The following is a 27001-nucleotide window of genomic DNA, read 5'->3' on the forward strand; positions in this document are numbered from 1 at the left end:
CGGGGTTTCACGAACATTTTGCGAACATCGCGCGTGTCTTGCGAAGGTCTTGCGCATATGACGAAGCTTTAAAGACACTTTCGAGAACAATTCACGAGCAAATCCCGACTAAGTGTGCGGAAAAGGTTCGCGAAAAATTTCAAACTTTTTTGAAATTCTCGCCGAAGTAAAAACGACATTCGCGAACAATTGACGACGCTTCCGAACCCTCACGTAACTTTGTTTGGCGATCTTTTGCAGACTAAAATGCGAATGCTGGATTTTGCCATTCGCGTCCTTCGCAAATCGTTCGCGTGCTCCGTGAAATCCCACCCTTACCTGGGAACGTGTGTGTTGTGCATGTGTGTGCGTGCTGCGTACGTGACATGAATTGTGTCTGCATGTGTGTTTGTTTGTCTGTTTGTTTGTTTGTTTGTTTGTGTGTGTGTGTGTTTGTGTGTGTGAGAGTTTCTATCATAATTTTGTGGGTTTCTTTTCCTTTGAGTTTCATCATTTTTATTGCAATAATGCCGATTTTCCTATGTTTATATAGGACACAACAATGTGAGCGCATGAATAATAATAATACTGTTTGCAATAGATAAAATAGAATGATTGATTTTGTGGGATGGTCGTGCTTATGATAGGTACAGTGTATTATGAAATAGAATATTCGGTATAAGTGTATGAATAATGGCTTGCTGCAATTTATTGGTATTGGTGAAAGGTTTAGGCGTATGCAGAATATTCAATAAAAGCGCATTAATATTGCATACAATGTGATTTGTTTTCTGGATTCAGTGCATGTAAGCGCGTCAACGTTGTATGCGATTTGATTTCGTTTTATCGAATAGCTATTTGATAATTAGCATTCCACTAAAGAACATTCAATAACACCGTGTGCAGTTCGACTGGTTTTGTGAAACGGTATTGGGGATCGCCTGGTGCATTTCCCTCATCCTTCTTTGAATATCTACTTGCGAGAATATCTGTGAAATCGCGCATAATGCAGAATCGACCATGAACTTATCCTCGGTAAAGGACATAAAATAGTTATTGTGTGAAATTCAAATTCCTATCTACGTTGTAAGGGAATCGGTCTCGAGAGGATTGTAATGGCCTTTGATACCGATCCCTCACGTGCGATTGTATGTATCTATTTTTTTCCTCTTCTGTTTGTCTCGTAAACTGATGTTTTCTTTTTAGCATGTGAAATAAAATGAATATGATTTGAATTTGAAATTCGATGGGTTTAACATAATATCTGCATTCCATGTAGGCCATTAATAATTATACAAATCAGACAGGGGCTTGAATGGAAAATATACAATTTAAAGAATAGTTGATTGATATTTGATTTGAGTTGAATTGAATTGAAATTGAAAAACGACTGCAATGTTGAAAACTAAATTTCTTTGTGAAATAGATGCAGAATAAACTTACTTAAATGAAATATGTTAATAACCCGTAGGCTTTTAAACGATTTGTTTGTACTTTTAGATTTGTGAGCGGAAGTATGAAGTATCAGTATCAATGAAATAAAATAAAAATCGCAATCCAGACAGCAGGAAAACACTTTGTTACACCTCAAACAAGTGGGACTATTTCAAGCCGATAAAACACGCAAAAACATGCATCAAAGTGCACCATTTAAAACACAAAAATGCAATAAGTGCTCACCGTGGGAGGGGGACACCCCTCCCACACCCTCGCCTCCCCCGCAATGAGAGATGATGTCAGATTTGATTGTATTAATCAAATAGGGAGTAGAGTACCCTTCATAATAGCATAGAAGATTCATTCTAATTGGATAGTGTATTATATGCCGTATACCTTCTCCCGTAGGTAGCGTAAATAATCAACGGACTAGATTGCATCTTGCGAGATAATGGATATTAAATGCATTGATTAATGAAGTACTGTAGTCATGTCCCCAATACTGCCATGTACGTCAATGCCATGCAAGGGGACGTACCATAGTATGTAGTATACGTAGATTGTGCTGATGTAACACCTTTTCTGATCAAGTGGGTTGAATCATTTACAAGATAGCCATCACGACGGGATTAAACGTCTCAGAGAGGATTTGGCGTGTTCAATAGACCGTTTCTTTAAAGCATTACAAGTTATGGATGTTTCTTTCCTACAGACTTACTAGTAACGAAGCTTTCGATTCATCTTTTCCTTCCCATTGGCCCGCGAATTCACGAAGGTGGTACAAATGAAACCATGGTTTAAACCATGGAAAAAACCATGGAGCGCCAAGTGTCGCATGGAATATTTCGTTATGAAATCAGTCATTTCGTCGATGAAATGATTATTTTGTAACGAAATGACATTTTGTAACTAAATGAACATTTCGTCCACGAAATGATAATTTCGTTAACGAAACGGTCAATTTCGTAACGAAATATTCCGTGCGACACTTGGCGCTCCATGGTTTTTGTCCATGGTTTAAATCATGGTTTCATTTGTACCATCTTCGTGAATTTGGGCCATTAAGTTCCATGATAGGCGGGAATTCACTTACTAAAGTTGTTGCTAGGTTGGTGGTTGTTAACCATTCCTGTGCCAATGAGTCAAATATGCACAAATTTCACACACAAAGCTATGGACAGGAAAAAAATGCATGGCACTCAAAGAGTTAAGGACAAGTTTACCAAAAAAAAAAAAAAAAAAAAAAAAAATGCATAAAATCTGAATCTCGCAGAACCGGCCTATTTCGGGACAATGTGACCCCTGCATAATGGAAAGCGACCACGTGCCATAACACTAGTTATACATGTACGTTCAAAGACGGTAATCCTTAACTTCGAGGATAAGCTAACTTCAAGGATAAGAGCAAAGTCAAGTATGGGGCGCCAAGTGTTGCATGGTCTCTTTCATCATGAAATCGGTCGTTTCGTCACGAAAAATTGTCATTGGAAACTGGAAAGCCTCGAGCCTTGTCATTCTGTAGACAGAATTGTAATTTTGTCGGCGAAATTGTTATTTCGTGACGAAATGCATGACCAATTTCGTGACGAAAGAGATCATGTGACATGGCGCACCATACCTACTGTACGTACGAGCTTATCCTCGAAGGTAGCTTGAACTAATATCGTAAAAATGCAGATTTTACGCTCAGTACTCATTCTTGACGCTTCCACATCACACTGTTGTTTATGGGGAGACAATTCACCCTTCTGATAAAACGCTTTCACGGTAACATTCCTTTGATACACATAACACGCATGCGCAAATGTCCAAACAAAATGACACACCGCACCCCGATCACTAACCGCACCCCATTCGCAGGTGAACAGGTGGGTACATGTATTTTGATTTGGAAACCTATAACCGGGAGGATTCGGTGTGTGTATGTTAAAGCGGTACCCCTCGCCATCTCCTGCATGATAAGGAATAAGGTAAGCTATAATAACTAAAGGCCCTGTCACACCTTTCCGGGTAAGCTATAAGTCAGGTCGCTTAATGTCAAAATTTGGGCTTACCGTTACAGGGCGGATAAAAGCACCAAATTTGGAGAGGTGATCCCCTAGGACCTATTCATTGATATTAGAGTAGGAGCCGTCTGATTTTTTTTTTTTTTTAGGGTGAAAATGCTGAATTTCAGTATTTCTCTATTTATGATAGATATATACCGTATTTGCGTAACAAGGGGAATATGGTAACATAGGTTTACAAGATCTGTTGTAAATTGATTTATGTTTTCATGGATATAAACGTAAACTTAAGACCATGATCAACATCAAACCATATGAAACATGGAGTTGGTGGAATTAATTACCGATCAAATATGATATACATATATTACATACCGATCATATACAGTTTAAAAAGAATTTAGTTTCTGACATAAGCGGTTTTCCTAAACTCAATTGTGGATCCAGGTGGGGGCGCACTGGCCCCCTTTTTTGTTGAAATAAAAGAAATAAAGATATAGAGATATAAAGAAAAAGATATAGCGGGGGAGCACGTACCCCCCCCCCTTTTTGATTTTGTAAAGGCGCCCCTCCCCCTTATGAAATTCCTGCATCTGTCCCTGCTTCTCCCATAATCTGAGACTCATTTTACACTGAAATTATTTTGCAGTAAGATTTTGAACTGTTTGTAGGTACAGTGCACCCTTGTAATAACGAACGCGGTAGTAATTTTCGTTTAAAAGTTTTCGTTTAAAGTTAAAAACCAGGTCCCAAAGCTATCATCTATATATTTCTATACTTTACTGTTCGGTTATAACGAAATTTCGATATTACGGGAAAAAAACAACTGCCGGTCCCGACGACGTTTGTTATAACGGGGGTGCATTGTATACTGCAGTCTTTTGGAAAACATTATTTTGACTCCCATCGTAAATCTATATAGCAAGGTCTAAATTGCATGAAATTGAATGATCATCGATTAACTAATTACTTTAACCACGAACAACTTCCTGTTGTGGTATGGAAGGTCATGCTGAGATAAGTTTTGTTCATCTAGAAACAGCCAAAGATAGACATCTTAGAAACCACTGGGGAGGATGTTTGACTACATTCAGCTACTGCATTATTCTTCTTGTGCCACCGAAACGTGTCTCAGCAACCGAAAACTTCCCTTCTGAGATTATGGGTGAACTTTATCTTTTACCAGGAATTTCACTGAATCAGATAATCATACCAAATGAGGACAGAAAAATATACACGATGTCTTGTCATAGATGTGTTGGCCATAATCTATATTTGTGTTTACAGATGTTTGAAGTTTTGTGGGCTGAGGGAGGTGTGTTTTGCAGAATGTTTCATCAGATAGCTGACTGGCATAGTCGCTTTACAAGAAATTGTATAATGTTCTTTTTCCCCCAGAGGATTGCCTTTTATCATGTATATGTGCTTTCTGCTGTAACAGCCCAAGGCATCATAAATGTACATACCTAGAGATCAATTTTCACCAGAAAATGTCTTTGCTGCCAAATACATGACAATATTACTCCAATCCACCTTCAGTGAAATGATTGAATGGAATTCAAAGGTTTATACGATTATTGGATTAAATTCCAATACTTTTGCTTTTTAGAATGTAATCCATCATGGTAATTAAGTGGGATCGTTGCGTGATTTGCCAGCAAGACACCGATGAACCCTTGAAGTGTCCCTTGAACAGTTCAAGGGCAAGTGGTGACAAGACAGATCCCTACAAGTAATTCCTGTCGAATGTCGAACAGTCCCGAGTCATTAATGCTGTTCCAGTTTAACTGTTTTGGAACGAAGAAAGAGTTGAAAGCTTTGTTTCACACTCTGCTCAGTGGCACAGATCTTACCATTTGCAATTCAATAATTCTAAAGTGGAGAAGCCAAAGAAAAGAGAGTTCACACCCCAAATAAAGACCAAAAAAGGCTCACTAAGCGCAGAGATGTTCAAAAATGTTTCTTCTGTGAGAAAGGAGCAGAGGGTGGAGGATGTCCTCCATGAGTGTCAACATCCGACGCTGATAAAAATTTCATCGACAATATGATCACAGAGCTCAATGACACCTTACTAATGGCCAGAATAGTCGGAGGAGATGTCATTACAATGGAAGCAAAATATCATTATTGACCTGTCTCCTCAAGCTTAGAAATCACTATCGCAGTCACACTCGCAAGACAGGCCAGTCGCCAGAAACATATACAGTGAAACCCCGTTATAACGAGGTCCGTGGGACCGCCGAATTATAACTGGTTCGTTATAACCGTACGCACTAAAAACAAAGAAAAACATAAGCGTGGAGTCGCATAACGGGAATCAAACTTATGAGCAGTCTTTGCGTTATAACATTACACAAGTAAATGTATCATTATTATTGAGAAAGAATAAAAAGGAATAATTTGTGAGTTGATACCAAAAGAATTAAAAAAAAGAAGGGGTTGAAAACGCGTTCTTTGTTTTTCTTCCGAAAAATCTCTTCGCGTGTGTTGTGCATGCGTTCTTGAAAAGTGCACGGCAGGGTTGAATTCGTAATCCTTTCTACACCTATCTCCTCCTCGTGTTTTGAACCATTCTCAAAGAATAAAAATATCGTTTGTGAAACACAGTATAAAATTTTAATAAACAAAATCATATTGTATCAAAAACGTTTGTTACTTTTTTTCTGAACACAGGTGCAAGCAGAGTAACATGCATTATTCAAAATTATTTTACAATGTGTGCGCCCAGCGGGATCGTGATGATTACATTATTTAGGCTGTATTCCATGTCTGCACCAGCAGGGGTTGAAAATGCGTTTTGTATTTTTCTCCCCAAAATCTCTTCGCATTTTATACATGCGTTCTTGAAAGGTTTTACGACATGGTTGAATTCGTGATTTGTGATCTCTTCCTCATTATAACAGACCCTTCTGAAAGAATGAAATTATTCATTTGTAAGATACAGTGTGAAATAATAATGAACATCACGATGATTTCATTAATTATTTCGGCTGTAATCTTTTACGTATAGTGTACACATCAATGTTTCCCAACCAGCAAAACAACTGGAAGTCGGAACTAATATGGAAAGGATTATGATAAGCTGCACATGCATTCCACAAATATATTTCTCAATGTTCTGTCACCAGTTTGTTTTACTGGATGAAACATTTTTGATTGAGTTTTTTTTCACATTACGGTTTGGTTTGAGCTAATATCACGTAGGCCGATTACGCGTATCTCGAAAAAAAAATCTAATTATTATGTTCAAAGACTGAAGAACATCAGACAGTATCCGTGTGTCTTATCGCATGGTTTATAAGAAAACGTGCAAAGAACGGTACTCGGCATTTGTCACTGATAATGGAGGATAAAAGAGGGATAACGGCGGGACGACTGAGCCTAGCACATTCAGGCCCGTAACTGGGGGGGGGGGGGGGGGAGGGGGAGGTTTCATGGGGTTCGAACGAACCCCCCGCTAGCGAGCAGGGTCCGCTTGAACAAAAAAAAAGTGAAAACTTCTTCCCAAAGCTCCAAATACGACAGAAGAATGATATGATATATACGAACATGTTCAAAAAATGCTCACACTGGTTTATAAGTTTTAGCAAGCATTTGGATTCAACTGTCGCATGATCTGTTATTCTATATACAGGGCAAGCCACCACAGTGTGCCAGCATTGTATGATTTACAAGTACAACGAACTATGAGATACGTGCAATGTTTCCTACACAGAAATATACAAATTTCGGCTCACTCGCTCGTATACTAATTTAGAGTATTTTTTCAAGTCCTCAGTTTGTTGGTATAAATCGTTATCTATAAGGCCGTCACTATATCTCGATTACAATTGTAAAATTTAATAACCAAAAAATGACAAGAATTCCATGTTTAGTAAGCTGAAATATAAAAATTTTCGGCTCGCTCGCCAAAATTTATCAAAATTGATTACATTTAAATCACCCTCAAAAGACCCCTATATACGAACATGTTTAGAAAATGCTCACACTGATTTGTAAGTTTTAGCAAGCTTTTGGATTCAATATTTTGTCGCATGATCTGTTATTTTATATACAGGGCATGCCACTATATAACAGTGTGCCAGCATTTTATGATTTACAAGTACAACGAACTATGAGATAAGTGCAATGTTTCCTACACAGACATATGCAAATTTCGGCTCACTCGCTCGTATTATTTAGAGTATTTTTTCAAGTCCTCGGTCTGTTATTGGTATAAATCGTTTAAGGCCGTCACTATATCTTGATTAGAATTGTAAGATTTAATAACCAAAAAATGACAAGAATTCCATGTTTTGTAAGCTGAAATACACAAATTTTCGGCTCGCTCGCTGCGCTCGCTCGCCAAAATTTATCATAATTTATTACATTTAAATCACCCTCAAAAGACCCCTATATACGAACATGTTCAGAAAATACTAACTCTGATTTGTAAGTTTTTGCAAGCTTTTGGATTCAATTGTCACATAATCTGTTATTTTATATAGAGAGGGCAAGCCTCCATTACAATAACAGTGTGCCAGCATTGGTTTTTTTGTGTGTTTGTGGTTTTTTTTTTTGCCAGTATGCGCTCTTATGTTTAGCAATATTATTTATTTATTGCAAAGGCAAATGTTTTTGTTTATGATGCAATACCTGATTTATCTTGTGTTATGTTTTGTTGGAAAAAAAAGAAGAATGAAAGTAAATGAATTGAATTGAATTGAATTGTATGATTTACAAGTACAACGAACTATGAGATAAGTGCAATGTTTCCTACACAGAAATATACAAATTTCGGCTAACTCGCTCGAATACTAATTTAGAGTATTTTTTCAAGTCCTCAGTTTGTTGGTATAAATCGTTTAAGGCCGTCACTATATCTTGATTAGAATTGTAAGATTTAATAACCAAAAAATGACAAGAATTCCATGTTTTGTAAGCTGAAATATAAAAATTTTCGGCTCGCTCGCCAAAATTTATCAAAATTGATTACATTTAAATCACCCTCAAAAGACCCCTTTTAAGTGCTTGAAAAAGCATATCATATGGACTTTTTGTTAAGTCCCTACCGGAATGGGGTTGGGGTTGAACACTTTTTCAGAGATTAGGGGAGCAATTTTCGCGCTTACCCCGGGCGCCGTTTTCCCTAGATACGCATAGGTATAAGAACAGTTCAGTATATATAGGCACGAAGATGATCAGAGACTTTTCTTCATGGCTGATACATGTGTCAAACCGAACTATTAAAGGTGTTTTTACGTTTGAAAATATACCCCTCCCAGAGTGAGACCCTATCCCGCTTGGTTGCTTAAGGTCCACTATTTCAAATTTTGAACCCCCCCCCCCCCATAAAAATCCTAGTTACGGGCCTGACATTAGTTTCCTCTTCCCGCCTCAGATCATTCATTACGAAGAGCTACGGCATGGGGATCGCTACAATACGGCTCACGTGTTTATGCATATATCACATACACGCGCGCGCTATGTGTTCAGAATGACTCTGTAGAACGGGAAAGAGAACAGAAGGATAGCGTGAATTTGGTTTTCAATGTTTCGTCTGTCTCGCGTGTTTGAAAGCGGCAGGTCAAGAAATGGAACCTCGTTGTATCCGATCAAATTGCTTATGTGTTTCTTTATCATGACGCACCGAAGATGTCCTCGTTATAACCGAAATCTCATTATAACCGAACTCGTTGTAACCGATCCGTTTTACCATAGGTTTACACTCAAAGAAAAATGGGACCGACGTGATCACCTCGTTAAAAGCGGTTCCTCGTTTTAAGCGAACTCGTTATAACGGGGTTTCACTGTAGATGAGAGGGTTCCGACTCTAACTATGGTCCTCAAGGAATCAGCGTGCCTAATCTAAACCTTTTATCGGCTGTGTAAGAGCAAAACGAAAAAGAAAGCACTCAAACGAACAAGCTAGCAACACTTTTTAAGGGGTCCCCGTCCCTTTTGCCCTACCGCCCCCCCCCCCCAGCTTATATTACGCAAAAATGTAAACAATGCTTCGACCACAATGTCCAAATTATGGTTCTTAACCAAACCAAAAATAAACCATATAAATATATCTTGTCATCAAATCAAACATAAAAAGAAGCGGGAAGTTTGCCAAAAGTGTCGGCCATTTTGAAATTTTATTTGTGTGTGTGTGTGTTTTCCTTAGAAATTTCAGGAGAGCTCCTACTCTAATATTGCTTTATATTCCTCAAGGAATGCGTGCCCCAAATTTGATGCTTTTATCCGCCTTTGTATACAAGCACAACGAAAAAAAAAGCACGCAAAAAAGCAGCAAGCAACCATTTTAAAGGGGGGGGGGATGGGATCCCGCCCCTTTTGCCCTACCCTCCGCCCCCCCCCCCCGAGTTCAGACACTTATTTATAGTATTTCGCAAAAAAAAAAAAATGTAAACAATACTTCTACCACAATGTCTAAATTAATAGCCAAGCCAAAAATAAAGATATACAAATACTGTCATCGAATCACCCATATGGCATAAAAGCGGGGAATTTGCCATAAGCGTCGGCCATTTTGAAATTTGATTTGTGTGTGTGTGTACGTGTAAGTGTGTTTTTGTTACAAATTCCAGGAGGGCTCCTACTCTAAGTCCTCGGGGAATCCCTGTGCCATATTTGATGCTTTTATCTGCCGGGTATACAAGCAAAACAAAAAAAAAAGCGCGCAAAAGAACAAGCCAACAATTTTTAAGGGGGTCCCGCCCCTTTTGCCCTACCCCCTATCATTTCCAAGACTTTTCATTGCGCAAGAATATTATAGAAATGATGCTCCTATACCGCAATATCCAACTTCAATTGTAAACCAAACCAAAATTAGAATAGCATCGTATCACCCATAAATGACATGAAAAGTGAGGGGTATGACGTGTCGGCCATTTTGAAATTTGATTGTGTGTGTGTGTGTGTGTGTGTGTGTGTGTGTGTGTGTGTGTGTGTGTTTTCCTTGAGAATTCCAGGAGGGCTCCCACTCTGATATTGTTCGATGGTCCTCAAGTAATCCGTGCGCCAAATCTGATGCTTTTATCCGCGGTGCATAGAGCAAAACGAAAAAAAAAAAACCGCAAAAGAACAAGTGAACAACTATCTTTTTAAGAGGGGGGGTGTGCCCCGTCCCTTTTGCCCTACCCCTCCCCCGGCAGTTTAGATACTTTACATTACGCAAGTATATAAACATTGCTCCTATACTGCAATGTCCATATCAAGGTTCTAAACCAAATCAAACATTAAAAATATGTAATACATGTATAGTGTCATCATATCACCCATATGACATGAAAAGTGAAGGTTTTGCCAGTTAAGTGTCGGCCATTTTGAAATGTGATCTTTTTAGTGTTTTTCTCATAAATTCCCGGAAGGCTCCTACTCTAATATCGTTTCATAGTCCTCAAGGAATCCATGTGCCAAATTTGATGCTTTTATCCGCCGTGTAACGGTAATTTCACTAAGCGACCTGTTATACTCAGGCTTGTTGCGAGTAGGGATTTTCCAGCACGCAGGAAAATTTTCTACGGGCGGACAAGGATGTTGGCGAGTTCCGTACTTGCGTCTTACTGCTATAGACGCGTGCTATTTACCTGGTACTTGCCTGTATTCCGTGTGACTTGCGTGAGAGCTTTGAAACCGATCCATTTTCAGCTACGAGCGACATACGGGAACTGCGAAGTACCTGCGTTACAGCTGCGAAGTACCTGCGTGGGCGTTGCCTGCGAGTTGCTGCCGCTAAGGGCCTCCTACTGGTGTTCTGCGTGTACCACTGGGGGCAAATCCCCGCGACTCACCCGGAACTAGTTTTGAGCATGTTCAAGGCCTTGTCACACCGTGTCTGCGGAAGCCTTTCGGGTTGACTTGCGGGGGGGGGGGGGGGAATTACTACCCGGACCCCCCAGCAGTAGGTCCACACCTGACCGATTTACCCGCAACCAAGTTTTGAGCATGACCAAAACTTTTTTCTGGGTAAGTCGCGGGGATTGCCCGCAGAGGTCCACGCAGAACACCAGTAGGAGGCCCTTAGCGGCAGCACCTCGCAGGCAATCCCGCGCAGGTACTTCGCAGCTGTAACGCAGGTACTTCGCAGTCCCCGTATGCGGCTAAGATAATGACATTCTGTGGGACTTCTGTCATTCCTTCAGAGGGATTCCTTCACCGAGTTGTCAGACCTCACTCGCCACCCATGCGCCTGAAACGCAGGTCACACGGAAGTAGGACGTAAGTAGTGCGGGTATTATTAGACGCATGCGAAACTTGCCCTAATCCTTGTCCGCCTGCAAAAATTGTCCTAGGTGCTGGAAAATCCCCACACGCAACAAGCCTGCCTAGCTTGCCCGGAAAGGTGTGACAGGGCCTAAACTTGGCTGCGGGTGAATAGAACTTGCGTGAGCAACTCCGAGTAACTACGGGTGAGATACGTGCTAGGTACTATCATGTGCGGGAACCTCTGGGTAGTATATAAAATTGTTCTTCGCAAGTCGCACGCAAGGCTTGCCCAGAAAGATGTGACACGGCCTTTAACAAACAGTTCGTTGCACGCACATTCACACAGGTTAACATAAGCTCTAGATTCTTCGTGTCAGTAGTGGCGGACGGATACTGCGGAACGTAGAAATGTAGATTATCTTCCGCAGTTCAGACAGTCATGATTTATATTCTCCATGAAATATAGTCCTGTCAAGTTCGTAAAGAAAAAAAAAGGGGGGGAGAATGGTATGTCTGCGTAAATCAAAGAAATACTAGGTGCCAAGTACCTCCTTGGTCCGAGACAGTAAAAATGCCAAATACCAATCAAAGAAAGCCGAAGTGCAAGTATGTCTACGTCATAACCACAAATCTTTTATCGTGGAAAAGATTTTTAGTCTTAGGTTCTTGGAGAATGTATGAGGTTTTTATTGTCAAGAGCAAGTAGTTGCGTTCGAGGCTATGGCAGCTGCAGCACTGCGCGTGCGTATATTTCCCCCTAATGTCACGTTTTACATGTTTGGCTTTTGAAGTTACAGTACACACACTACGAAATAAGTATAGATCATCGATATGATAAATAGAATGTTTGAAGTTTATTCGTTCCATCTGTTTATACATTGATTTATAAATCAAGAGTAGTATTACAAGAGTAATATTATAGCATTATATATATATATATATATATATATATATATATATATATATATATATATATATTGCGAAAACTTTGAGCAAAGAAAATGGGTTTTCATCGGGATTCGAACCCGAGATCTCCGGATTACTAGACCGGTGCTCTACCGACTGAGCTATTGAAAGCCCTAGATCGGTGTTCGTCCCAAACCCTTAACTCTCTTTGCTCGTGTGGTCAGAAGCTATAGTGTGTGTATGTGTGCCACACACACACACATTAACCTGACATAAACCCAAATGATGTAAATCAACTTTGGAATAAATGTGAGGGATCGCCGAAGCGATGCAGCTTTTTGTAATATATTTTGAAACAAGGAGGGAAAAACTGACCAGAAACAATTGTAATAATAAATAGCGAAAACTTTGAGCAAAGAAAATGGGTTTTCATCGGGATTCGAACCCGAGACCTCCGGATTACTAGACCGGTGTTCTACCGACTGAGCTATTGAAAGCCCTAGATCGGTGTTCGTCCCAAACCCTTAACTCATTTTCTTTGCTCAAAGTTTTCGCTATTTATTATTACAATTGTTTCTGGTCAGTTTTTCCTTCCTTGTCTCAATATATATATATATATATATATATATATATATATATATACTGAAACAAGAGAAAAAAAAGCAACAGCATATTATTCCCTTAACACCGATGAAGAAGAACACATAGCAAAACACTATAATGAAAGCTCAAATATCTTCTCTTTTGATAGAATTTTGTTGGCTGGTTGCAAAACTCTCATGGATTTCACATTGTTGAATCTTTATTTTTTTATTCATTTTGGGGGGTATTTCCGATAAAGTTAATGTATATGATATGAAAATTGACATTCAAATAACGTTTGTCACTATACTTATTGCAATATCTATAACAGTCACTATTGGATTAGCAATAAAAAGAAAATCTTGCTTCTGGTAGGTAAAATATTAGTGTCACTGCATAGTCTGTTTGTTTACTTGAAAATCCCTTGTAAATTAGGTCAAATAACAGTCTTGTAACAAATTTTTGCAACAAAAGTTTTGCTCAAAAAACACTACTTTCCTATGTTCATGTTTCTGTTTGAGTGAAATTTTAAAGATTTGGGAAAGATCTAAATAACAACAGCAACAACAACAAACACACAAAAAAAAGATAAATATATATATGCAAGGTAATACTACAAAACAGAAGTGGATCATGAAGTGGAAACGTATTCACATCGTTGAAATTCTCTCGTCGATGTAGGGCAATTTGTCAATCAGATGCAATAATGGAAACGTGATAATGGAAACGTATAGACTCTAAGGCTTGCCTCAATTTTGAGATTCAAAGCTGAAAGCACAAATGGCTCCTGTTCAATTGTCCATCATCATAAAAAGCAAAGGGGAAAATGGCACAACGGTACGATGATTTCAGTCAAGGTCCATTTTGCTTGGAGAGAACATTGACGCATGGTTAATATTGGGCGTTATGGAAATGTTCGGCTCTACGCGCGAGGTGATTCTCTTTCGCCAACATGCCGGCAGGATGAGGGCCAACGATCGTTTGAACGCTTCGCGAAACTGTCTGTTGGTGGTGCCATAAATGAAAGGATTGCAGGCAGAATTCAGCATCGCAAACCACGTGGAGACCAAGTAGAAAGTTTCTGGAAATACGGCGCAAGCTGGAATGACTTTACAAGTCATGGTCACGGTTTGTGGAAACCAGCACAGGAGAAACGTTCCCATGACAATGAACAACGTTGTCGCCGCTTTGGCGTCGTTTCGTATCTGCCTTGCGCGCCTCGCTAAAGCTAACATAGTTTTACGATTCATGCGAGCTTGCGTCGATTCGCTCGCATTGTGACCGGTCACAATGTTTTCATTTAACTGTTGCAATTTCACCCGTCTGCGATGCGCAGAGGCAACGCGCAGTATATGCGCGTAGCTGTACGCCATAATTGTCACCGGTATCCCAGAGTTAATCCCGAGAACTAACCCTGTGTAAATGACGTTGTCCGACCAGTCTGTGGCACACATATACTCCGACTCGATGTACATGAATCTCGACCAGCCGAAGATGGGGCCGAGACTGAACACGATTGACTGGATCCAGATCCAAGCGATTATCGCTGCGATTCGACGAGGAGACATAAGCTCAGCGTAGCGAAATGGGTACATGATTGCAAAATACCGATCAAGGGCGATTGCACCGAGTGTGTTGATGCTCGACAGACAGACAAGACTTGTCAACAAGCCGATGATGGTACAATAGACGTCCCCAAATATCCACTCATCGAGGATGCAGCTTACCAAAAACGTGGATATGCAGACGATGGCATTTACGAGGTCAACCACGGCCAAGTTGGCGATGAACACTGACGTTTTGTTGCGCAGATTCTGCTCGCGATATATGGCAACAAGAACGAGCACGTTGCCAACAATGCTCATGACGATGATGCAGGTCAGCGTCAGAATTGAAACAATTACCATAGCCGGTGCTCTTTCGTCACCGTTGATTACAGGCTGTCCTGTGACTGCTCCGAAGTCCCATGGTATGGTACTGTTTTCGGTGATGGTCATTTTTTTCAGACACGTGTCAAGGGTACTTTGATAGAAATCTAAAAAGGGTAAAAGCTGTCGGTCAAATTGATAGTGAGCATGATTATAATGCTATTATGAAATAAAGATCTAACTTGAGGTCCGTTTGTCTGTTGAAATTGTGTGTTCTTCCGCGATACTATATCTGCGTCACTTTGAAACCAGCAAATTCTTGATCATCGAAGTTCAGCAAGAGCTTGAACAAATCCTGCAGAAAAATGCTTTACAAACACCGATGTTTCATTGTAATCTGGACGTCTGCTTTTGTAATTCACTAGAATTATTGTAGGATGGCAAAGCGGATCCCGATGTCAAGTTATGGTCACGACTTGATGAAATTCTCGCTTCTCATCGATCCCATATGTGCAGGGTGACGATATCGGCATAGGTACATCAGAGTCATTCCCTTCGAGTTCTGCGAGAAACAGTCATCGGTAGAGCCATTGTTACAGCGAGGTCTCCTCCTCCACCATACTCGGAGTTTTCCACTCGAACTGAAAAGTATCACCAGCGCAATGTATAGTCATTAACAGACCGTACATTGATTGTATTCGGCAAGCTGGGGGGGGGGGGGGGGGGAGGGAGATGTCAGTTTTCAGCTCCATCAGTATCGCGAAACATACACGCGCGAAGTTGGAATGAGAGTCATTTTAAATCGTTATAGCGTCACCTCCGCATATTCCAAACTAAACCTCAAATGAAATGGAAAAATTGATTTTAATTTAATCTGAATGAATTATTCATCAAAGTCACCGTCAATGTTACAATGCAACAGATGTAGTTGTCACCGCGCTAGCTTTATAACGTCTTTGCCACCGCATGTGTAATTCTTTGCTCGTGTAAATGTAAAATTCATCCGAGAGTCAACACTCAAAGGTTGGGGATAATGGCCTGCAATCGATTCACGTAGTAAGAATTAAGATAAAGAGCAAATTGCGTTTCGCTTGCTCCGAGGAGCTCGTAAAAAGCCCCGTGCGTGCGGTGGCGCAGGTAAGTTAATTCGACTGAAGGAGATGCACAGGTAATCAATGCAGGACGTTCCGCGATCACCAAGTATTATTCTCGATCGTGCCATTATTTACGACGTAAATCTTTTATCCGTCCGGAAATCGGCGGGAATTGCGTCGAGAGGCAACGATGCTCAGAATAATGAATTTGCATAAACAAACGAATATACCACACGTGGATTAGGAAGTATACAACTTAATTTTCCTTTTTCGACAAGACAGTGCCCTAATGACAAAACAAGGAGGCATATTTATCTTTTAGCAGTTTTTAAACCTTTACTGAATGAATTAATCAAGGTGAGAATCTTTACAATTTTTATAGATAATGCGGGAGAGATGTTGTCGATAATGATGTAGTTAGGGTGATACAGTGGTTAGACCACACGTCTGTGATGACGTATTTACGCCTGAATGTATACAATGATAATAATAATAACAATAATGATAATAATAGTAATGATAATAATAATAATAACAATTATAGTAATAGTGATATCATTATCATTATTATCATTTTAATTATTAATGTTAATAATGATAATAACATATTGTCATTATTGTTATAATTACTTTATCATATTATGATATATCCTTCCTTATAGTTACAGTATAGTTACATACGCTGTGCCTAAATATAGTGTCTATACTTTTAGTGTGTAGCATGCATCCCAGAACTCGGCAAATTTTTAAGTGGTGTGTATTTGCACCTCAATCTGGCAGCCTTTTCATTTTAAGTCGGCTTGGAAAATGCTTCATTTTTCGGTTCTTTTGTTGTTGTGTTTCTTACAGTAGGCCCATTTCCCAGTATGGAAAACTACAATATCCATACAAGTCTTTGATGTTAAACATTCTGTTTAATAGATGGTCGTTCTATTTATATTATCCTGTGTAAATACAATGTATGTTGAAATATATAGATAGATAAATGAATGAATGAATATATAAATAAAATGGCGCCCCAATTATGATCATTGCATCAAGTAGCTCTCTGCGTTGTGAATTTGGCGCTAAAATGGCCCAGAACCGACGTGACGACGCAAGATCGATTTTGATAAACGGTCTAATGGCTTGCAAGCGCATGCCCAGAGCATTTTTTCCCGCTTGTAACGTCGCCGTCGCAAATCTATCTCCCTGTTATGAGTAGGCGGCTTATTTCGGCGTAGTCGGTACGTAACACCACACAACTATACGGCATGAAAGGCCATTAAGACGCGTAGGAAGTCATCACTAAAGTATCTTAAAAGATACACAATAAAGAAGCGCAGGTGTATCAACGCCGTGCGCTTGGTGCGACAACTTCGTAATTATATACTATTCAGTATTGTAGTATAGAGTCCCCCTTCGATTTTAGCAAACCGCTGCTATTTGCTGAAACATACATTTTTCATGCGCCTGTCAATCATGAGAAAATTATATAGTAACATCGATTATTTCAGTATTTCGTATGTTGATCACGCAGTAGGTTTAGCCATCATCCCGTCCCTGCCTGTACACAAAGCCAGACAACCGAAGTGCCTAAATCGTCCTCGTCCAGGAGTGTATTAATTTGAGTTGGTGATGGTCATTAAAATTTTGGCTGTGGTGTACACAGGTATAACGGTGCCAATTCGAATGCTAGGCATGTTTGTTTGTTGTTGTTTTTTCCGATACGAGTGCGTTTTCACGTTTTTCTCCCTTCGATCTTGTGCAGACTTTGAAAAACTGGTATACTAATCATGAATCGATCGTTATGATGAAGCTATGAAATTATTTAAAAGTTTCGGTTTATTGAGAGAACGAACACCATTCACTCAGAAGCGTGCAAGTGCGTGGTTGCTCATAGGTTATAATCCTTACCATTTCTGAGTTCATAAATTCATAACGAGGAGGTCAAAACATAATACACGTACATGCATATCAATATGTTAGATGTGCAAGCATGCTCGTTTTGATGACGTGAATTACCGGCTACTGCTGATGAGTTACGTCTGAACATGGTGTCTGAGCGTGTCCACACGCGTGTTTTTGTGAGAGTAAGTGTTTTGTTCAGTATTGTATTGATGTATTCAATCTTTCTTTGAACTTAAACTCTAAGTAAGACTATAATAACAATTAAAAAAGTCCTCTGTAGACAGAGTAAGATGATTATATACTCATAAAAACCTTGGGTTTTTTTTTTTAATTGGCTGAGTGAGTCTGCGTGTTTCATTGGACGTTAGAGTAAATTCTTAAGTAAGTTCTGTTTGCGCGTCCTGTTTCCTGCACACTAAATAACGGCTGCCTACAATGTTGAAAGGGACAGCAAACTGCTGCTCCTTAAGTTTGTTGTGATTGAGGAATGATGAATACTTTAACAGAGGTGCTGTCTTCTGTCACAGCAATATGAGCATTAACTTCTCCGCGACAGGGAACATACATCATAGGTACAAAGGAGATGCCGTGTTATACTTCTCCTTACCTAACACCTCCCTGAAAAGAGACAGAAAAATAGGCAAATGATCTAATATGTGTATACACTGTATTGTGATACGTTGCCAATGAATGTTTTAAGGGCAACATGATTTTGAAGAAAAAGATTGCATCAGAGAATTGAATGTTTGTCAGGTTAGAGGTACGCTTCATCAGGCCGAAATTCCCCGACCCTGTTACGGGTCAACAACCAATTGCCGCCAAAGATCAATCGGCCTGATGAAGCGTCCCGGAGAGGACGTGAAACGTCGCTACTCCAAATTACAAGTATGTCCAGTTGACTATAGATTTACCGATATAGTTCATGTCATCCGGAACATACATCTTTTTTTCTTTTGTAACATGCTAACATTCATCAACCTCAAAATAACTGATCGTCCCGCGGTCTGTAGATAGTACTTGTCTCTGTAGGATTGTATAAGTTTTATTCTGAATATCCACAGCGAAAAAAAAAAATCTCTCAAGAACTTTCGAAGATCATAATGATTAATCAGATTATCTACAAATTAGTATACGTATAGTTAACATATATATAGATTCTAATCACAATGCTGCTACAATTATATAGTTGCATTCATGAACACAGGTGTCTGTATGTCTTATTTTGAAATTTACTAATACAAGGAAATAAAGTGTCATGTGTATAGGAATACATAGAAAACTCTAGAATATCTAACCGTACAGTGATTATATATCATTCAATAATCATTGGTTACACTTGCATGTGTCTTTGACAAAGAATTTTTTATCCCCCTTTTTTTTAAACAGAATATGTGAGTAATAAAAGTCCACGGACGTTATCTATTGTAAGACGAACGGTATAGTTAGCTGCTAACTCTTATGTAGTAATCTTAAACACAATTTCAACAAGATGTGCTGAAGAAATCAAACATCTATACCATACTTCATTTTTAGTACAAGGTAAGTGTGGGAATAGAAGAAGTCGCGATTTTCCATTTGTACAAGTTTTGTAACGAAGACAAGTCATCGAAACACTGGTGGGAACTCTCAGACGTCGACCGCACGGTAGACTGCTGCAAAGCCGCTCCTCGTCACGCTATACCGTCTGTCTTGAGAGTCAACACCATTTTGTTTCCAAAAGAGACCAGAGGACCTGTAGGATATTCCGTTCTACACATTCTGAAATGGAGAAGAGAAGAAGCATCTCATTCATGTTGCCGGCAGTGACACGGTGAACACGATAATCCCTTCTTTTCATTTAATATGCCTTGTCCGCCTTGGACTAATTGTACTTAAACACATCTATGCCGAAATTTCGGAGTTTGGATATCAGTCAATCCAAGTGCATTTAATTGTCTACCAGGGATAGCCTGGTGGTAGTGTCGCTGCTTGGAAAGCAGTAGATGACAGGTTCGCCATTCCCGCTGCATGGTTCCTTTTTTCCCCGACATGCTTATTCAAAATGTAGATCAGCGGTTGCGATCTGACAATTTTCATTGGTATACACAGGGAAATAAACTGCAGAAACCTCATACCCTATAATCTGCATCCCTATGCTTAATAATCGCTTGCTTAATCACGCTGGATTTACACACGTGCACAAAAGCACATGTGCAAATCTCTGTCAAATTATCCAGTTACAATATACTGATATCACCCTGACGTCACTATTGAATCAAATCAGGGTTCAAAGATAAAACATCAGAATCAAACCATAACATGTAATGATTATGTTGATTGTTGCGAAACGAAGAGAAGAGTTTTGATGAAGAAATATCCTACCTCATTGGCACCGGCACTCCGTCTCCCAGATTAATTTCTAGCCAGTCCCAGTTGCATCTGCTGTTTCCCTCGGTAGCAAAACTGTGGAAGGTGAGTGCAACATGACGACCAGAATCGACCTCGATGGTGTAGACGCACTCCAAGTTGTTGTCATATCTTTCTGGGTAGTTTGGAGAGGCTATCGTCCCACGGTTCGCCTTGAATTCCCCTCCACAAGTACCGACGAATTCGCCAAGACATCTTGTCGTGTAACTCGGGAGTGTGGTGGTGGTTGGAGGTTCAGGATTATTGATGACGTACGTAGCACTAAAGCCACTCGTTGTCACGCTGTAGTCCGAGGTGAAAGCCACCAGTAGCTGGTTTCCGGTCGACACCTGCTCCCTAGGTAGGGTGGTGCCGCAAAACCTAATGCCGGGCAGACTAACATCTCCAGTGCGGACCTCCACGGAGTCGTAGCCGCAGGTCGAATGAGACTCGATGTTTATGTCGTCGAAGGTGAGTGTGATCGTAGCACCTGGAGCTCCCTAAAAAGAGCAATGTAGTGATGAAATTAAATGAACTTTTTTTTTTCATTAATCCACAAAAGACTGTGGAGTGATGCCACTAATGACATGATGTTCATTGTATAGTACAATGCATTCTTGAAAGAATCCATATCAATGCATTGTCTTTGTTTCCATGACTGAAATTAATTTGCACTCTTCACGTGTGAGAGGAGAAATTCACGATATCGCCATTTTTTGGCATGGATGGCTACTCCATCCACGATAAGACCGTTTAAGAAAGAATATTTGTTTTGCAAACGCCAAACTTATCGCATATGTTTATAATATGCAATGCGTGTAAAAACAACTGAACAAGGTGGGGAAATTACTAGTAGTCGAATGGAATCTTAGTCAGTTTATATGTACATAACACCAAGAAGGATCAATGAGCAAGGAGGATGATGGTTGTATTACATGGCCCAGTTAGCGCCATCGATAAGTGTACTGATATTGAAACAGTCATATCTTTCAAGTGCCTTCAAATTTTCATCAGTCTATACGTTTGTAAATATGCCAAAATAAACGCTGTGCCTTATTTTATAATTCTACATTCTCCATCAACCCAGAAGATGATCAGTTTCAACACAAGCAAACGCGTGATGGGGGGGGGGGGGGACTGAAAGAGAAAAATAAATTTAATTTAATCAATTTTAGAATGGTTGAATATTACGCGCGCCGTGGCTATCATTATACTCACCTCAATAAGCCATATGCAGGATTCATGGTTGCCATAGTGACCCGGATAGTTTGGTGATGTGATATCTGCTTGCGGATCGGTCAGTCTATAGACGCACCCTTCGGGTTCCGTTGGGCCGTCGTCGTTCTCGCACAGGTCTCCGCTGAATCCCGGAGGACACACGCACTGACAGTTGGGACCCTGGTAACCGCCATTTTGGCAGGCCAGGTTACCGCTAAAACAAGTGCCGTTGCAGTTGTAGATGAGATTGGCAAGCTTGATATCGGCAAAGCTCAGGCTCTCTCGGTTTCCAAGGCGATTCATCTGCAGAGGGTCGATGGTGGTGATGGTTGGTTGGCCGCTGGTGGAGAATGCCTATAAAAAAGGAAATATAATCAAAATGATAATAATAAAAAAATAGACTCCTGCAGAGACCATTGTTTTGTCATCATTTAAATTTGACTTCATATATGCTGGAGAAACACTGCCTGGAGCTGGTTGAATTCCTCAATCTGTTCAGAATGATTTAGAAATTTACAGAAGCTTACAAAAATGTAAAAAGCAAAGCAACTTAAATCTTCTAAAAATATGTTGGCGATATACAAGACTCAGATACAAATGTAACAATTGGGAGGATCTTTTAAACAAAATAATGCGTAATTGATATAAAAAAAACATAGACAAATAACTATGAACCATTATGGAAGAGAAGGGATAGTTTAGAAAAAGATGCACTGCCAATGGTAGGAATGTGGTTTCTGACACTTGATGAATTAAAATATGATACCCTTTGTTAAATGTTCATGATGAATAATGGGGTAGACGTTTACTTGGCTAAAATCAAAGAAAGCGACAAACGACAAAGAGGTAGATAGAAAGAGATGCACATCTGTCTACGAGGTAGTCTGGGACGCTGAAGCATATGTTTTTCTTCCTTGCTATATTCATTGTGTCACAAACACACACACACACAGACTCAGACACCGCACAGTCACACAATTATTAAAAAGTAACGATGATTTTGAAATACACCTCTCTTCATATCACCGGTTATATTTTTCTCTCTCTTAATGTGTAACTTATGCATACTTGATTTTATGTGCATATTTACATCGATCAAACAACTGAAATAATAAGATATGCGATCTGATGCTTATGCTCACAGCATGTCTACACACACACACACACACACACACACATATACACATGTATATTATATATATATATATATATATATATATATATACATCATATACGCGTATGTACGTATGTATACGTATGTATGTGCGTGTCTATTTGTATATAGAGTAATAATTTTCGCGCAGAAAAATAACACACACAAAAAAAATCAAGTCGTATTGAACCCACACGAGAACTGTAGTGCATAATTGATCCCACGTCGTATGGAATAGATTCCGTGGTTAAATAGCTCCAGCTGTATTTCTGAAAGTTGCTTTCATATCCCGACCGAATGTTTTCGAAGTGAACCGTGATGTAATCGTCCCTGTCAGGTCGAGACTGCTCGTGATGGAAACCCATGGCGTGGCCGATCTCGTGGGCGATGATGCCGAGCTGTTTATTAAGATAACCAAAGGAAGATATTTGTATAAGCACTCTCATTATTCACTGAATCAGTCATAACACAAAATGAGTTAAAGGCGTTGGTCAAAGTCGGTATTATTATGCTGCAATTCTTACCCAATTTCCTACCAAAGCATACTGCTTTTGTAAGTAAAGTCTGTTATATATATATATATACATATATATATATATATATATATATATATATATATATATAGAAAAGATGACGAAATAGGGTAGTATATATATAATGCATTTCAGTCCAACAGTGCTATTTATTCGGACCAAATTTGATAATTGTCATTGTCGACCCTGAGGAAGACGTATGTATTCGTCGAAAATTTGGTCTGAATAAATAGCACTGTTCGACTGAAACGTATACCCTACTTTGTCATCTTTTCTGTACTGGCACCAACACGCGGACTACAAACATCATCAAATATATATATATATATATATATATATATATATATATATGTATATATATGTATATATATATATATATATATATATATATATATATATATTTATATATATAAGGAAGTGAATATATGTACTCACGTTAGCGCACCCGTTACCGATGGACACGTCTTGTGAAGACGAAAACACCCTTCCGACATAGGACCAGCAACCACCGCCCTTGATAAAGTTCAAGTAGGTTCCGTGACCCAGCTGACTCTCATGCTGGGCGGTGCGAGGTTCGAATCTCAAGCAGGTGTTGTCCTCCCAGTGGTCCATGGCAGCCCGGATCACACTCGTGTCACCGCCTTAAACGAAATCAGTCGAAGTCCTAAGCTCCATAATTATTTTAACATTCTTCTTGCCATATCGCTGTAGCAAGAATAAAAAGTAAAGTGATTACCGTGAGTTATCTCAGATCGAGTGTGTATGTCGACTCAACCGTAAACGTCTTTAAATTGCGAGGAATCTCGAAGTCACATTATTTGCTCTCATATCCAGTTTAACTTTAGAAGATGGTCAATGGAAAACTTCACCAACGTTCTATGGTCAGCTGTGATGGAAGTACATCAAAGACAAACCCCGGTGCAGGCGGGATGTCAGGGGACTGGGGAAGAATAATGCCATTATACCTCCTCTAGATTTGAAGGAGTGACTGCCACTGACATCTGTGTGTTTTTGTTTTTGTTTTGTGAAACGAGTGTAACCTCAACATCTCAACTTTCTTATATGATTGTTATCCGACTGTGATGAAACAGTTTCTGCTTTGATTTAATTCTTTCTTCACTAAAGCGTCAACTTGATCATTGGCTTGAGTTTCATGTTATGCTTTAACTCGTATCCCACTTCCTGGTGAAAAAAAAATGGTAGTGAAACAATCGTATGCTGCGAACGGACGGCATTATTATTATTATTATTATTATTATTTTTATTATTATTATTATTATTATTGTCATTATTATTATCATCATCATTATTACTATTGCTTGAAGAAATTGAGTGTCGGTTTTAGCGTTTAGGCGCAATTATTGACAAATTAATGTTCCGTCACCAATCTCATAAGAAGCGATATTCCGAATAGAATATGGTCTTCGTGATGCGCTAAATGTTGTTTGTTTTTATTTCCGAAACAGCAAAACCATATACAAAATATACAGTGTTGAGCATAACATAATCTAAACATGAATCAAGGGTGAAGTGTCAAAACACAGTGAAAACAAATTGGCATGCGACAGTGACAATAATATGTGTAACGGTGGATAGCCCATTTCAGCTCTATCTGCATGATAGATCTGTTCTTCCATGGGGGTCCAAAAGCCCCCTCCCCCGCCCACTCAGGCGGTCAACCGTACACATTATATGCATGTTCCAATGTCTTAGATATACCCCCTTTTCACGGAGAGAAATGGATTAAGACCCCCTGTCACGGACGTCTGGGATAAAGACGAAATTCACCCCCAATACAAGTAAACTCTACAAGAAAGAGGAAAAAAATCCCTGCAAAACATTGCAAAAATGACAAAAATCGGATAAGAAAAAAAGGAAGATATGACATTTTTTTACCCGAAAACATTTCTTGACAAGTCCTTATGAATACTTAAAATAATGAGCGAGTTGATGATGTCACACCCTCAAAATTTTTAATGTACAGCCATGTAGGCCTACGTTTTAATATAAAATATTTGGAACAATTGATTCGCGGGGGGGGGGGTGGATGGGGGAGGCAGGTACTCACTTGATTCTGATGAAATTACGTAAGGCACAATGTTCTGATTCCATCGCTTCACTGTGTTCGCGACTGCCTTCCTTTTCTGTCGGCCATATTTCTCTTCGAAGATAGCCTCCGTGATTTCTTCAGCCTGTTCTGCCGTCAGTATCATATCTCCTTCGAACGAGCCAGGTGTGTTGTCCTCGTCCTTCGGCCCCTCGTGCTGTTCAACCGGCTTCTCGAAGGACAAGCCAAGAGACTTCTCATGGAAAAGACATGATAGAGAGAGAGAGTTCGAGAAATATAAGAGAACAAAATAATGGGGGAATAAAAAGGGTATAGAGAGAGGGAAAGAGAAAGAAAGAAAGAACGAACGTAAGAGTCGGAGAGAGAGAGGGAGAGAGCAAAGTTACAATGCATGCACTCAAGAAAAAAAAAATCTGAAAGGGCCGGGTAAGAACTCGGAGCACCAATCATGTTTTTGTTGGTTTGTTTGTTTATTTTTGGAGAATATAGTTTTGAGATAGCAGCTTCCGTGTCTCGTGACCCAATCACATCTGCCTGCGCTAAGTATAGTCCTCACACACAACGTGTTTATTTAAAGAGGAAATCCACCCAAAAATAACCTCTGAAAGAAAGAGAATTCCCTGCAGAACGTTGAAAACGTGACAAAAATTGGATAAGGGAAATGAAAGGTATGACATTCTAGAAATTTCACGTTTCTTTCGGAAAACGTTTCTTGATCAGTCCTTATATGAATATTCAAATGAGCGAGTTGAAAATGTCATACCCTCAAAATTTTGTTTATGTTATAATATATCTGAGTGACATTCGGAACAATGTTATCTTAAGCTTACCAGGTGAAAGCATATTCCCATATTATCAGCGTTACTATTTGTTCTTGTTTATCTTGGGTGGTTTCAAGGCATGGTTTATCTATACAGCTGAAATATAGGATTTTTGTCATTTCTGTATCAGTTAGAAATTGCTCGCCACTATTGGATAAACAGTTTTCAGCAGCTCTTTTCCTTTTCTTTTTCTTTTTCGTTTTTGCTACAGTAAGAAATTGTGAGAGCATGACATCATCAACTTGCTGATTTGGATTTTCACAACAGCTGATCAAGAAGTGTTTTTCGAAAAGCTTTGTCATTTCAGAATGTCTTAACTTCCTTATTTCGTATCCTATTTTGATTATTTTTACATTATTCTGTAGGAAATTTTGTTTTTCTCTCTCTTGGGAAATTGATAAAATTCTGGAGTGAATTAATTTTTTTCGTTAAAACACGATTAATGTTGTTGACTCGTATGAATCCATTAGCCACATAATATGGATGTTGGTCAAAGCATCAAAATCCATTCATAATTAATATGGTGTATAGGCATATTGCACTCATAATTCATTTGGTCGCTCTTCTAAAAGAGAACATATTCGAGAAGGTATATAGTAGCTATACGCACACATTTAAAGGGGTGGTATAGTTCTGGATGAGGTGGGGTTTCACGTTTCCAGCTTTTTTTGTGAGATAATAAGAAACATCTTTGAAATATTTTATTATCAAAGAGCACACAATCCTAAAAAGAGTTCAAAGTTTGCTGGTTTATTTGATGAAAATGGGTTTTGAAATGGCCGACATATCCAAAAACAAAGAGGTTCAAATAAAAGGTGGGATCTACCTTTTATTAAGACCACTTTGTTTTACTTTTTTTAAATAT

At 39.3% G+C, this 27001-nt stretch overlaps 2 protein-coding genes across 2 annotated transcripts; both read right to left on the reverse strand.

The window, feature by feature from the left end:
- Positions 1-13954: 13954 nt before the first annotated feature.
- On the reverse strand, positions 13955-15103 carry LOC139729380 (alpha-1A adrenergic receptor-like). Its single transcript, XM_071640307.1, has one exon. It carries the CDS (start codon positions 15101-15103, stop codon positions 13955-13957), a length of 1149 nt encoding a protein of 382 aa, XP_071496408.1.
- A 4525-nt stretch (positions 15104-19628) lies between these two features.
- Positions 19629-25508, reverse strand: LOC139729368 (blastula protease 10-like). The gene is made up of 6 exons (XM_071640295.1): positions 25316-25508; positions 23683-23888; positions 22909-23112; positions 21562-21915; positions 20320-20843; positions 19629-19716 (listed from the first exon to the last, which is right to left on the reverse strand). The coding sequence occupies exons 1-6, from the start codon at positions 25458-25460 to the stop codon at positions 19629-19631; spliced, it is 1521 nt and encodes a 506-aa protein (XP_071496396.1). The 5' UTR covers positions 25461-25508.
- Between the last annotated feature and the right edge of the window lie 1493 nt (positions 25509-27001).

The sequence above is a fragment of the Diadema antillarum genome, unplaced genomic scaffold, assembly GCF_040938485.1.
Source record: "Diadema antillarum isolate AM-2024a unplaced genomic scaffold, OU_Dant_1.0 seq00000235_RagTag, whole genome shotgun sequence".
Taxonomy (NCBI): Eukaryota; Metazoa; Echinodermata; class Echinoidea; order Diadematoida; family Diadematidae; genus Diadema; species Diadema antillarum.

Bases quoted from the DNA above. Each gene is read 5' to 3' on its own strand.
- LOC139729380 (XM_071640307.1), bottom strand. From the start codon at position 15,103: ATGACCATCACCGAAAACAGTACCATACCATGGGACTTCGGAGCAGTC.
- LOC139729368 (XM_071640295.1), bottom strand. From the start codon at position 25,460: ATGATACTGACGGCAGAACAGGCTGAAGAAATCACGGAGGCTATCTTC. The intron at 21,916-22,908 runs GTGGGTTCAATA...CCTTTTTTATAG, and splicing joins TTATGCACTACAGTTCTCGT to GCATTCTCCACCAGCGGCCA. The intron at 19,717-20,319 runs GTAGGATATTTC...TCTCCATTTCAG, and splicing joins GGAGTGCCGGTGCCAATGAG to AATGTGTAGAACGGAATATC.